The following is a 14,933-nucleotide window of genomic DNA, read 5'->3' as shown; positions in this document are numbered from 1 at the left end:
AGTGTCACAGCACAAACGCAGCAGGAGTCAGATTGCATTCAATGTGATGAATGAGCTCTCATAAAACGTGTCCGCGGCATACATTCACAGCGCTTGTTCAGTCAGGCGTGTTTTCAGTTCATGCCTTTGGAAACTTATCTTTAATAATTAAAAAAGTTGAAACTCACTTTGGTCCGCACAGCTCCATTTACATAAATGCCCGTGAGTGTGAAACATGTGGAAATAGCTCCTACTGATGGCTGTAGTCTTTAGCCTCTTGCCAAAAAACCCATATATGGAAATTGATGATATTTGCGTCATCTGAGGATATTTTCCAGAAATAAAATGCGTAAATCTCTTGTCTCGGGGGATATGAGGGGATGAAGCACGATAATTTGAATATACTCCAGGGTTTCTACTGATACATATATGATAATCGCTGAAGTAACCCTTTAAAAATGGTCTGTGAAACTGGGGGCAGCAAAACTCACAATTGCGAGTTTAAATCTGCAATTCGGAGAAAAAAAAGTTCTGCAAATCTATCCAATATATCACACAATTCTAAGAATTTACCTAAACAAAGAAAAAAAAAATCTATTTTAAAAATGTGTCATATATCCTCTGTGCCAACATGTTTTCAAATGAACAAGACTTATGTTCATGTGTGTACATAGCTGTCTGTGACTCCATGTATTCTTCACATGCTTGCATAATTTTGTTTTGATAGAGTTCATTTGACCATCCTGATTCTGCTAGTGTGACTCTACTTGCTTGATCTGTTATCTGTCATTACCTATGCTCCTTTCTTGACCCCTGCTGGAACGGCAGCATCAATTCAGAGTTTTGAAGTGGGAGTTTGGTTGGCTGCTTTGACATTGGGCAAGCTTCTCTGAAATTATGAAGGAAACATCTGGGCAGAACCCAAAACCTCCATGGCTGGATGCAGAAATCAATGGTTTAATTAAAGCTTCATTATTTGTGTTGGTGGAACCAAATTTACTGTATACTTTTCCCTCTACCTGCGTTGGCTGACATGTCCGCGTTGACCTCTATGTGGTTTGCGTGCACCGACTGCTCTGACCTCAGATCAGCAGGGATTTACTGTGACCCCATGGGTTCTGCTGACTTTGCGAGCGCTACTACTGTGATACATTGAGTAGTGTGACTGAACTGAACATTGAAGAGAATAATCTCTATATTACATATAGGAGATATTTTATGTGAATTAATAAATGGTGAAATTCAGTGATGCTTTTTGCAACTCTTTTGATACTAAGTTTAAGGCATTCATTTTAAAAGGAATTCAGTGTTCCAATGTATCAATAATTACCTAGTTGAAACTCTAGATGCAGACTGACTGATAGGTCTTTAACTAATTTCACATTATCTACATAGCACAGCTGATTGGTTGCTGTTGTATCAGCGGCCAATGAGCTTTAAAACCAAAAATACTGGTCCTGTTGCTGGTAGCAGTCTGCAGTGTGCTTTCAGAAACCCTCCACCTTACCCAGCTCCACCTTTATAGAACTGCTACAGGGGTTCATTCATGTATGTTATATGTGCAGCAACAGATTACCATGCTAATCTATATTACCATACCAGTCTCCCGAGAATTTTCATGGCAGAAGAGTAATAATATTACTCTTAAAATCACGTGTTCTACTTTGGTTAGGCGCAGTCTGCTGGGACATCACAATCGTGTTGAGTTGTGGTCATTCTTGGCTCAATGAGTAGGTAAGTGATTGGCTTACTGCTTAGAACTGCTCTTGAGTGATTCAGTGGGGTCTTCTCATTTTTTATTTGAGAATCCTCATTCCCTTTCCTTAGCTCCATCTTAGCTCCACCCCCTTAGGATGCGAGGGCAGGATATACCTCACATGTTTCTAATTCCTTGTCTCCTTGTGGTTCAGTTAGAGAATTGAGATCCCCTTTAAGATGGCTGAGTTTGATCAGTTTCCGGATCACAGGCTGAAGGACGGAGAATCGAGGAAATGAGGAAGCATCCACTTGAGTGTTGAGAAGCACCCAGTCTGTAGCCTAGAAATCGAGCGGCAGCTAATGTAATTTGCAGCCAGGGTTAGCAACTCTCAGTTGGCTTGCGAGCTTGAAAAACCAAACTCTAGTCAGGTCAATCACATACAGAGTCATTGGGCAGGCTTAAAATAATGACGGCAGAGCTGTGACGGATCCGTGTACATTTTCTGTTACTTCCCTGCTAACAAAGAACATCACTGAAGTCATTCTTAAAAAAAGGAAGATGTGTTCAGAGCTTTGCCGACCGGATACGGAAAAAGTTTAATCTATCAACTAGGCTAGTTCTACTAGTGGGAAAATGCATGGGACTCATCCACATCCCACTTGTGATTGTTGTCTCACCACTGATAGTGCTCTGGTTGGTTGTAGCGCTATCCTATTGCGTGCAGAGGGAGTTCGAAAGACAACCGTTTATCCCGCCCCTCAAATTGAGCCTTGGCAAGTAAACCTATGTACTTAGCATCACTCGCACCATGTGGAGTTACAGGAATGTTAGCTTTTACACTAGCTGTGGCCACAAAGACCAACACAAAAGGAAAGTGTTGCTATTCAGGATGTGATGATACAGCACTTGGTGCCGAGGCCACATTTGGACCTTTTCAGGGTGTCATTACAGGGCACAGGCGGACATGTGAAAGGAAGTACCCCCTTCATCAGATGGTAGGCCACATGACCCTGGCCTGCACCCTCCGAAAGTCCGGCATCCATTAATTAGCGCCAGGCAGCGTGGGTAATGTGACATTCCTGTAGCAGAGGCTAATTACAGGTTCGGAGAACAAGACGCAGCCAGCAGAGTTGGGTGACCGACCCATCTCAAAGCAAAGGTTGTGACCTTCTTTATGTTATCATTGGAAGAGTTAGCTAAGACACACAGCGCATATGCTTCTTGTGTTAATGAATACAGATTATAATGTGTAAATATATTCCATAAGAAGTGTCCAAAACTTCTCTCTGGCATATGGGTGCATTTAACATTCCTGCAATTACAGGACTGAGAAAATGGAATTCCCCTTTAGGAACAGGAATTGTTCCACACTTTTATTAATAAGGAAGTGTTTCCCTTCTATTTAATTTCAAAAATGGTGAAATGAGCTTGTCTCCCTCCAGGTTTCTACTTTTTCTTGCTTTCCAGCAGGCATTGTTTTGTGAAAAAGTAAACTAGAGAAAATAATATACTTGGAAAAAATATTCTGAGCCTAATGATTTCAGACACTTAATTGTATGGTATTTGCTATTTAATGAAAGTTAAATTATTTGATATCGAGAGCTTTTTGACTTAAGTATAGTTGGTATCTTGGAAATGTATCATTGCTTCTATTGTCTTCGAAATAAGATTAAAGTGGACTGTCGAATGTAGTGACAAACATTTATGGTAAAATACAATTATTTAAAATAATTTCAGTAATTATTTGGTAAAATACAAATATTTTAATTACTCTAAAAGCTTATGTTATGTATTTAAATATATATGTTAGGACAATTGTAATGATAAAGTTAGCAATTTAGTGCATTTAAAAGTAATTACTCTTCAAATTAAAATCATGTACATGTGCTTTACATCAAAATATGTCCACTTTAAAGCACAGCAAAAGATTATTCAAATGTTATTTAAAATGCACTTTAAAGTAAAACTTGTTTGAAAAGTTTTTTCTCATATTTTTTTGTTATTACAAAGGGTACTTTTTACTGTTAAACAACACTTTTTAAGTAATCTTAAGTGTACTTTTTTCAGTAATATTAAAGCTGCAGTCCGTAACTTTTTGCACTCTGGGTTAATAAACAGAACTGCATGCGTCTCGCGGAGGAACATTGCAGCCGGAGCTACTTCTCTCTGTTTATGTCTATGGCGGATCACACGGGGAATGTGCTCCTCCGCAGCGGTACCTACCAGTCTGGCCTGAAATAGTCCCAATATAAATACTTATTATAAGTGTACCATAATGATTCAGGGTAAGACAAAAACACGGTTTAGAAAATGGATTCATGTTGTACATTCTCATTATATAATTTTTGTAAATCTTGAACACAAAAAAAAGTTACTGACAGCAGCTTTAATATATGCACGTTTGCACATTCAATACAATTAGTCTCACTTCTGTTTCACAAAGGTTTGGCTGTTTGCATTTTACAGTGACACCATCTCTCTCTTATCCAGATGAAGCTGTAAGTATCTCAGTTGTTGGCTGAGTAAAAGCGCTTAACATTATGGATTTAATCGATATTTATTTGCCAGAATGATCTCACCTGTGATCGTGATTGTGGGTTATATAAGTTCTGTTTTACAAGTCGCATCTTACGATTGACTTCTTACTTGTTTTCTTTATTTATTTATTTTTTTTGTTTGTTTTTTCAAATTTCAAATAGGAATATTAAATGCTTTCCTTCTCTTTTGCGATTATAGATATAGTGAAATGCTGCCTGAACACTGTGTTAATCTGCAAATAGACATCAAGTCTATTCCCTTTACAGGTAGTGATGTCTGCCTGTCAGTCAGATTCCAGTCAGGGTGGAATCCTACACTGATGACGTTATTTCTCACTGTGTCAATTTACATTATCAGTATCAACATGGGTGCCACCAGCTTGTATTTAATACAGTAAACAATATAAGTACATGCAGTGTACTTTGCCAGTAACAAGCTATTTTATTTTTCTTGTGCATGACATCAATTTGTTTGAGACCCTGTGCACCATTTTACATTCATTTCATAACTTTGCCATCATATTTTATATTAGTTATTGTATATATTGCACATATTGTGTAGGTAGCTTCAGTGGTAGCTTCATTGTCAACAATCAAAACTGTAGTTCTCCCAACACTGAGTAAACAACAAACAAAGCTAAATATATACATAATCTAATATGTATGACACAATCATAATGGCGAAAACAGCTATCGTTACGCTATCTATAGTGGTTATGAATAGTTAAATCTCTTGTGCATGGGAGCAGATAATAGCCATTTTGTAGGTATTTTTCCAGAATGGTTGTTGGCAACTGTTATTTAGGTATGACATCAAGGGCCTTATTTTGAACAGGCAGATGTTTCATCTCAAGAGAATAATTGGTTTTCCTCTGTTTTTCTCAGCAGAAACCACAGTAGAATGATGCACATGGCCCATAATCATGTTTGTGCCTCAGTGACCTCGTCTTATAACAGCAAACGGTCCACAACAGGAACATGAGACCTGTTCCAAACAAGGAACAAAACACTTAATTTAACACTTCAATCTCTTTAACACTGATTAAAAGCTATTAGCAAATTCTTACTTGTTTTTGAAAAACAGTTCTGCCCGTGTTATTAGATGTACCATTTTAGGTGCATATTCTCCAGGTGCAAAAAAAACATTTCATACATAAATAAACTGTTACACAAAAAAAAAAAAAAAAAAAAAATATATATATATATATATATATATATATATATATATATATATATATATATATATATATATATATATGGCTCCTGCATTACCAAATGAAAGTGCTAATTTAAAATTGTGACTGTTTCCAGAACATATTTATTTTGTCTGCAATTGGTCTGATGAATAGATGGTCCTATCCAAATTATGATGTTGGCTGATCGAGATCCTCAGAGTGATGTTTTGATAGTGTCACAGTGTTTACAGTTCGCCGCAGGATTCAACAATGAATGGCTCGCTTATAGCTTTAGTGTTAGGAGTGTGAATCGATTCGATTCTCGATTCAGCAAAAAAACCACATAATGCACATGGACCATAATCCCTTGCCTTTTCCTGCTCACTATACCATAGCTCTGGATGTTCATTTTGTTCATAAGCAACATAAAATGATGCCCAAAACAGCTTTATGAGCAGAAACTTTTTTGTTTTTGTTTTTGTTATTCGGTGTAATGTGTGTGTCCCTCTTTGGACGCTGTAATTGTTGCATAACGTTCCTTAACCCTGGTGACAGAGGGATTGTTGTGGTGACTGGCCGCAGCACGTGGTTGGCACGTATTTTGAAACTTGCAGGACATACAACATAGCACGCTGTTAGCATCTGGAAGCAAACGGTGGTCAGTTCATTTGAAGGAACAGAGAAACGGAGGGATTGAAAATATGGGTAGGAAAATGGAAAGTGTCTGGCTATTAAAATCTCAGGCTAAATTTGTCAGCATAATCAGGCTGGTGGGCATTTGAAGAAAGACTGTTGAACTTTCAAAGTGTGAACTGAAAGTGACACGTGGTGGTATGGCACATGTCAGTGCGGTAACTTGCTGAGAAGTTGAAAGACAAGCTCACGTGGCTTGAATTCATTCATATAAATGTGAGGGGGTGGGGTGGGGGTACATTCATTGAGTCAAAAGGTGTCCTAAATTTATCCAATATCATCTTTTGTGTTCGGCAAAAGAAAGGAAACAATACAGGGTTGAATGAACATGAGGGTGAGTAAATGTAGAGTAAATGTAGACAGAATTGTCTTTTTTGTGTAAACAATCCCTTTAAAAATTAAAAAGTATGCTACAGACACAAATGATACCTCAAATTGTGCAGTTTGTTGAAAAGGGCAGGGATTTCTAAGAGTAATTATGCAGAGAATATAAAAAACAATATTAAATTACATTAATGGAGGGACTCAAGCTGTCCTTCTGATGAGACATTAAACCAAGGTCCAGACTTTCTGTAGTCATTAAATATCCCAGGATGTCCTTCGAAAAAGGGTACGGGTAACCCCGGCATCCTGGCCAAATTTGTCCATTGGCCTCTGTCCATCATGGCCTCCTAATCATCCCCCTCTACTAATTGGCTTAATCTCTCTGTCTCATCTCCACCAATCAGCTGTTATGTGGTGGGCGTTCTGGTGCAATATGGCTGCCGTCGCATCATCCAGGTTGATGCTGCACATTTGTGGTTGTTGAGGAGATTCTCCCCTTCCATATGTAAAGCGCTTTGAGTACCTAGAAAAATGCACTTTATAATTGTAACCAATTATTATTATTATAATCATCTAGACTTGAAGGTGAACTTGTTTGACTTGGGCAAGTAAATAACCTAGAAACTCTTCGCAAATGCATAAGATCATAATAGCTCAGACAAGCAACGCCATCTAGTTTTTTAAAGATATCTACAAGCTCAGCTGAGATTTAGTAAGCCAAGCAAAACCATGCCACTTTTCTCCCGAGCAGAATTGCATTTGATGCCTGTCTCTATTTATTTGGCTGTAGCTAATCGATACTTCTGAAAGCTTAACAAGAGTGTCAGTCAAGCCGATGGCTAGACTGTGGTTTCTAGTCTGAACGTTTGGCTACAGAATAAAACCCTACTCTTATACCGAAACTCTCTCTTGTCTTGTATTATGGCTTGATTCCGGTTTAGATCCTGGAGCGACATGCTGGCAGGACTTAAGGCCATCCTTAAAAATATTCTTGTTTGCCGTAACCCGACCGACCCTGTCAATTTAGGGCCGACTCAATTTTTTTTTTTTTTCCCTTTTAGTCCGACCGACTTACCGGTTGTAAATTTGCATTAAGACCGACCAATTTCTTTTTTTACTCTTCAAGCATCTAATACAAAAGTAATAAAATAATATGAATATATCTTAGTAAGTATTATAAATATATAAATTGCCTGCAGGCAGGTCTAAGTTACATACGAAGGCTACGTTCTTTATTTTATAGAAAAACCCGTGACGTCATCAATGTTTACACTAAGGTTGTCTATGGCCTGCACACGTGCGTTCGTTTCGGCTCATTCTCTCATTCACTGTAACGTTAGATAGCCCTGTCGGAGATTTCGCCGCATTGCGTGACAGGAGTCAGGACCATGGACACGTTACACACAGGCAAGTGCACTGCAGAGGGGAGGGCTTTGGGGTGTTTGAACCCTTGCCCTTTTTGAAAATTAATCAAAAGTGCCCCTCTCAACATTCATCATTACTTGTCTCTGTCAGTCTGAAATATCGTTGTCATAACGCTTTCCTATGGGTAGCGTGTGTTTTGCTCGACCGCAGCGCGTGGCGGCACTGGTTGTAACTTGAAAAATAATGCTTTATGTAAAGTTCTGTCGATGGATACACGTGCTGTCTCCTCAGAGACAGGCTACACTACAACAGCGATAATAAAAGAAAAACGTGGGCAAAACGGTCTATCTTTGTAAACTGTGTTCAATGCATGCGAGTGCTGCCGTATGACCAGTCATTTCGCCGTCATCACCCAGTATATTCGCCAGAAGACGCGAATGAGAACTCTGCAGTGTGAGAGGCTGTCTCTGCGCTCGTCCAAAAGCGCGCACGTCTCACAGCGCGCAAATATTGAGTTCTTTAGGTCTTGCACTTCAACGGACAAACTCACACAAAAAGTATGTCAACATGTCGATCTTCATGAGTATCCAAGCAGACATAGTCTGATGCCTGTGAACTGTATACAGTCGAGAAAGACGAGCATATCCCTGTATTAGGTCTTAAAGGGGCAGTAGCCTTTACTGCTGTCTGTCAAACAAAAGATAAGGACATCACTCACTACTCTTGATTGAATTTTTTTTGTAATTTTAAAAAGGATTGATCTTTGACTGAAAAAAGGTTGGGAAACACTGATTTAGTGAATGGCTGTGGCTCGACCGCAGGAAAAACAATCACGATTTTTAAACCTTTTTCATCATTAATGTTAATCAAAGCTATTATTCTAAATGTAGGCTGTCAAGAAGGAGGAAAGAGGGGCAGTGTCTCTTCAAAAAAAACAGAGACAATACATAATATTACAAAAATAAAATAACGTCTGAAAAAAATGCTCGCCATTGTCTGTGATGTTTGTTTACTGTAATATTTACCAGTAAAGAGAAGGTTATAGCTGCTTAATTAATTGAATTCATAAAAATAAAAAAATATTTTTAATATTCAAATACACTAGTCTATATCACCATATGCGTTGGTTTAGCAACAAGTGCAAGCCACTTCAGAGACACAGATAGTTGCGTGTTCTGAGTTAACACAATCGAGCGTAAAAATAGGAATGCATATACATATCATATACAATACATATCACTGGAAAATACTAAAACGGGAAGATAGCGGGAAAAGAGCTAAAATACGTGAGAAACCCAGGAAAAAAGGGAGGGTTGACAGCTTTGAGTCAATGACAGCTAGCGGTGGTTGGAACCTTTTCTTAATGAATGCACCTGAAATTTATGCAATAAACATGTTTTTGACAAATATTTCAATTTGTTTGTGGTCTATATAGCCTGCAATTAGCCTATGCGCCCGAAGGCACGGCTTGAAGACCCAGTCAGTTTAAATTCATACCTACATAATCACCATCATCAAAAATTTACTTTTTTTTTACATTAAAATTTGAAAAAAAAAAAAAAAATTGACCTACCTACCGACCCTTTTTTTAAAATTTTTTACTGTTACTGCAAACCAAAATATTTTTAAGGATGGCCTAAACTGCAAAACGCCACGCTTCCAGAAGTCAGTCCAGGGCAACTTCTTCATCGTTTCCATTTTGTAAGATGAGAGATCTTAAAATGGATAATTCTAGGTGATTGTTTTATGTTTGTTGTTGTTTTATTTATTTCATGCCGTTTTTCATTCGCTTCCAAAGCCACCGAACGGGGAACCGGACAGTATGGCGATAGAGCTGCAAGAACTGTAATTACTGTTCGTTGGGACTTTATTGCTTTTTAATGAAAGAGCTAAATTTAAGCAGGCATGAAGCACGTCTGACTGGCAGCTGATCTTGAAATGCGAAGGAAAGCCATTTCTGTGTGGTGGTTTGTGGGTGGGCAGCCAGGGCGGAGGAAGAGGTGGGGGTTTGTTCATTCTTTGAACATTTCTCTCAAAAAGCCCTGTCATCAAGAAGGGCGACTGGATGCTTGTATCCAAAATTGTAAACTCATTTGTTTGTTGCATTCATTCATTCATGTATTTATTTGCATGTATTGAAAGATTGTGGATTTTTTTAGAAGTATGAATTAAAACCGATGTGGGTGAATACTTATATTTAGCAAGACAGGTTGTTTTTCAAACCAATATAAGGTGATTCTAGATGCCCAATGTCTTTTCCTTCCCTGAAAAAGCTGCTTTTATTCAACACTGAATTAATATTTCTATATATGAATTAATATTTACATTATTTAGTGGGAAAGAAATGTAGGTGTGGCGAGGTGAACGAGCGAGGGACGTGAGAGAACTCGAGACTGGTGTGGCTTGCAGGTGACGCTCCTTCGCAATCACATCCCGGTCTCACTCGCTCCCGTTCACCTCGCCACAGTAGGGAATTTATTGATTGAAAATAATGATGTACAGACCCTTATTTAGTCGAGTAATTTTTATTTATGCTATACACAATACAGCTTGGCTGCATCTGAAATCGCATACTTCCCTTGTTCCCTACTATTTAGTAGGCAAAAAAAAGTATGTGACAAAAAAAGTCAGAATTTACTGTACTCATAAGAGATGGGGCCACGGGAGAAGATTTGTGAATGGAGGTGACGCGAAGCAAATTATCCTGGTAGGTAATGACAACATGGTGAATGTAGTACGTCCGGATTACATTCATACTACACACATTCATATCGAAATAAGTACTTACTCAAGAGACTACTCAATGTTTCAAAGCAGCTTCACAGTCATAAACAGGAAAATAACAGAATCAATTATGCAAATGTAATCAAATCCTTTGTATCCTTGTATCCTTTTCTGTATCCTTAACCGGATTGGTTGATAGGAGTGTCGTGGCTATCTTTGCATAATAATTTTCGTTGTTAGTGTAGGTATTGAGCATTTGCAGCATTCATGTGTTAAAACCAGTGACAGCACAGACCAGCGTGGGCCAAAATGTCAAAGCTTGCAGACGGACACGCGCTGTCTGAGCTCAGCTATTCTGTTTTTATTCATTCATGTTTTATATTCCTAACTAGGGTTTAGAAAACATTTAGTTAGAAAAAGTCCTCTCCACCACAATGTGTAAATCACCAGTAAACTCATGCGTTTGGAGGATTGTGGTAATGGAGGCGGGGCCTCTTTCGGGTGGTGGGAGGAGCCGTGGTTTTGAGTGGCAGTATAAGGAATGACAGCGTTATGCAGACAGGTACAGTGGGACAGTGAGCGGGCGTCGTCATAGTGAGCAGAGCATCCTCAGCTGTTACTAGGGCAACAGAGCACAGCGACACTCTGGGGTAAGTGTGGCTGTTAGTCAGCACCTGTCTGTGTGGGTCAACAGTTGTTTGGTTGTGTTAGAAATTATGCTTTTATTCATTCATTTGGTTTGCATCCACTTTGAAACTGGATAATGAAGTTGATTTTTAGAAATGTTGAAAGGTTTGGTTTATTTTTAATAGGTTAAATAAATATTATTATTATAGAGATTTAGTATATTTTTGTATTGTTTTTTTATTTTATATATATATATATATATATATACAGTATATACAAACTTTTATGTTGATGCGATTAATCATGATAAATCAATTTGACACCAATAATTTGTATTTTCATTATTGTTATCAATCAGTTCTTATGATGTCTTAAACTATCTATGAATAAAATAAATAATAGAATGTTCTTTCAGGCTTAGCAAATTTAATAGATATCTCTAAAATAAAGCAATTATTTATTTTTACTTAATATTAAGATGACTTTTGATTTCACATTCAAGCACCTTTTGAGATCTCTTTTTAAACTCTAGAGAAGACATGAAATATTACTGGTTGTTTCCTTTGAAACAGAATATTTGAAGCAAGAGATTTCAGCTGAAGTCTCCTTTTGATATCCAGTTCATTTCAGTTGAGTAGAGCAGGGTCTGAGAACCAGGTGGAATGAGAGCTTAGGCTTTTTGAGTAATTTAAAACAGTGATGATATAGTTCAGTATGTCTTCATAACCTTCTCATCAGAGATTAATTTTTCTCTCTTGCTCTAGTCGATCCAGTAAGTGCTTTCTGGTCTGACTGAGCATATTTGGCCTAAAAATAGGCCAAGTAAACCAGTGCTGCCCGAAACCACAGGCCTGCTTTAGTTCAGCTGACTATTTATATCCTTCTTTAGCTTATAGATCACTTCTGTACGCATACAAACCCATGATGTGTGCATCACAAGAGAGTCTAAGTGCTGTTTACCTGTCTCTGGCATCGTGAGGTTTTGGTGGTTTTTGCTGACGCGGATGATGTTATATTTGCTGCATGTGTCATTGAGTTCCTGTCTTTTTTTCAGATTACATGAGTATAGAAGAATATTTTGAAGAAGATGAAGAACCACCTTTACTGCTCTGCCCCTGTCTGTCTGATTGTAAGTATGCTCGTTAATGTGTGTGTGTGTGTGTGTGTGTGTGTGTGTGTGTGTGTGTGTGTGTGTGTGTGTGTGTGTGTGTGTGTGTGTGTGTGTGTGTGTGTGTGTGTGTGTGTGTGTGTGTGTGTGTGTGTGTGTGTGTGTGTGTGTGTGTGTGTGTGTGTGTGTGTGATTACTGCAGTGTGCCTAAGCCGACAGTGATGAATGAGGGCTATTACAGTGAGATTTCTCTCAGAACACTTTGTCTCTTCTCACACTTCTCTAAATTTTCCTTTCTTCACTGCACGGAGAACCTGCAATGTAGCCAATGAAGAACCTGCCATTCCGTACTAAAATAGACTTAAAATGGCTACACCATACCATGCTACAATAAAACAATTTGCAATTGGCAAACCCAATGTTTCTCACGCACTTGTCAATTTCGGGATTTTGGGCTGTTTCGCTTCCATAACATGACAAACTAGTCCAAAACATCCAAAATACACATTTAAGTATGTTTTAATACACATCTGTAGATTTCGATTACAGTACATATCTTTCAAAGCCATGAGGTATTTTTTTTCTCCTGCACTGAGACAGAAATCTCTATTTCAACAGCTTTACATACATCAAACTTCACAGATTTATTGCTATTTATATTCTGAAGGTTTTACAGAAGGGTTTGTTTATATATCATTCACCTGATTTATATAACATTTAATTTATATAAGTTTTGTTTCTTTCTGATTTATAGAGTAATAAAAAGAGATAACCAAAATCTGCTCTGTAGAAACCTCTAACTCTAATACGTCAATGAAGTGGATTTGGCTTATGTTTAAATTTCTGTTTTGAAAATGTATGCAAATGTCATGTGTATTTATTTAATCAGACAATACATTATTTGCCAGTTTGCCTGTGAATAATCAACTGGTGAAAGTATGGTGATATCTGTTAAAATATTTACCCCTTTCACCCGTAGTCTTGCCTCAAACTACATTGTATTTTACCCACTTTGTTGTTCTTACATTCATGAACCATTTAGTTTTGGCTTGATCCTTACTGGCAGGTTTGTTTGTGTGTTTGTTTTTAACACTGATTGGTCTCTTTTGTGTCTCTCTATAGCTGCTGGAGTTATGGGGGACATTAGCAGCGCAGTGTCGGTGGGAGGACGGGTGTGTGTGTTCGCTCTGTCCAGCCGGGCAGGAGCCCACCACGGTGAGAGATAACAACTCCAAAAAAAACACTCACACACACACACACACACACACACACACACACACACACACACACACACACACACACACACACACACACACACACACACACTCGCTCACTCACTCAAGCTCACATGTCCCTGTTCCAGTATGACCACAGAACTTAAAATGATTTGTGGGTGAATCTCAGCAATTTATATTTTGCATTAATATATATATAGACATTTTTGCATCATGTTATTTTCATGATTATTTTTTTTTATTATTTGATACATTTCCAAACAAATTATCCATAAAAAAATGTATTCAGTTGTTTACATACTTTAAAAACTGTACTGCAGTACAGTTATTATCATTGTATAAATTATGTTTATAAATTATCAAATATATAAAACTTATTATATTTAAACATTATTTTTATATTAGAAATGCATGCATGTGTATGTATATGAATTTTCAAAAATAGCTTAATTTATTATTCTCTAATTTGACACCACTCTATAAGAGACGAAACAGTTTGTTCTTTCACACTTTTTGTGATTATATCATCTGAGTGTGTCTATTTGTTTCTTTAAGGCTTGTGGGGAAGTTGAGGATCCAGGTGAAGCCGGATTGTGCCAGACTTGCCCAGCAGGCACCTTCTCTGATAACCATGACACTGAGCCGTGCCGCCCACATATCTCCTGCGGCGGACTCAACCGCTGGATCTCGACCGCACCGACCTCACACTCTGACGCTGTGTGTGGAGGATGCCTTCCTGGGTAAAGAACAAAAAATATTTATTATTTTATTATTATTTTGTCCATTTGATTTCAGTCTTTGTCTTCATCATTGCGTCACTTTGGTGTCCTAGCAGATGTGTTTTCATAGGCTCACAAAATTTCCAAAGTGGAATAAAGTGCATAGTGGGCGTATTTTTGAACTGACCTTTTTTTCAGGTTTTACCCTGCTGCTAAACGGAAGTCCTCCACCCTCCACGCCTGCGTCAGGAGTAAGTGTTTTTAGCTTTTCATACATCAGTGTCATTTCACAAACAAACACTGTGGCTGCATGGGTCTTTATGGGTCATATATACATTTTTATATATATATATATATATATATATATATATATATATTAGGGCCGGGACTCGATTAAAAAAATGTATCTAATTAATTAGAGGCTTTGTAATTAATTAATCGAAATTAATCGCATTTTAATTGCATATAAATATTTGACCTGGAACAATGAGAAGTCATTTTTCACATGGATTTTTAGTATACCATTGAATAATTACTCAATATATAAGCTTAATCAACAAAATATTATTTATTTATTTCAGACCAGCAGACCAGTGCAATGTTTGCCATTAAGTGTAGCAAAAGCATATTTGTAATATTTGAGGCGCGATGTGCTGCGGTGATATGCTAATTCCTTGTTGTATAGCTTGCACACAACCATGCTCTTGTCGACGCTTCCATCCTTTTGTTTTTTAAAACAAAATGTCCC

General features: G+C 37.8%; 1 protein-coding gene across 1 annotated transcript in view; it reads left to right on the top strand.

Annotated features, from left to right (window-relative positions):
- relt (RELT TNF receptor) overlaps positions 1 to 14,933 on the top strand; it is a 34,107-nt gene that overhangs the window by 5,004 nt on the left and 14,170 nt on the right. Inside the window, exons 2-5 of the mRNA XM_067419562.1 lie at positions 12,178 to 12,252; positions 13,354 to 13,446; positions 14,022 to 14,206; positions 14,384 to 14,436. Of these exons, the coding sequence (XP_067275663.1) occupies positions 12,211 to 12,252; positions 13,354 to 13,446; positions 14,022 to 14,206; positions 14,384 to 14,436 (373 nt within the window). The 5' untranslated portion in view covers positions 12,178 to 12,210. The remainder of the gene's footprint in view (positions 1 to 12,177; positions 12,253 to 13,353; positions 13,447 to 14,021; positions 14,207 to 14,383; positions 14,437 to 14,933) is intronic.

The sequence above is a fragment of the Pseudorasbora parva genome, chromosome 16 (genome assembly GCF_024679245.1).
Source record: "Pseudorasbora parva isolate DD20220531a chromosome 16, ASM2467924v1, whole genome shotgun sequence".
In the NCBI taxonomy this organism is placed as follows: Eukaryota; Metazoa; Chordata; class Actinopteri; order Cypriniformes; family Gobionidae; genus Pseudorasbora; species Pseudorasbora parva.
The sequence above is the reverse complement of the archived record's forward strand: the minus strand, read 5'-3'. Positions and strand labels throughout refer to the sequence as shown.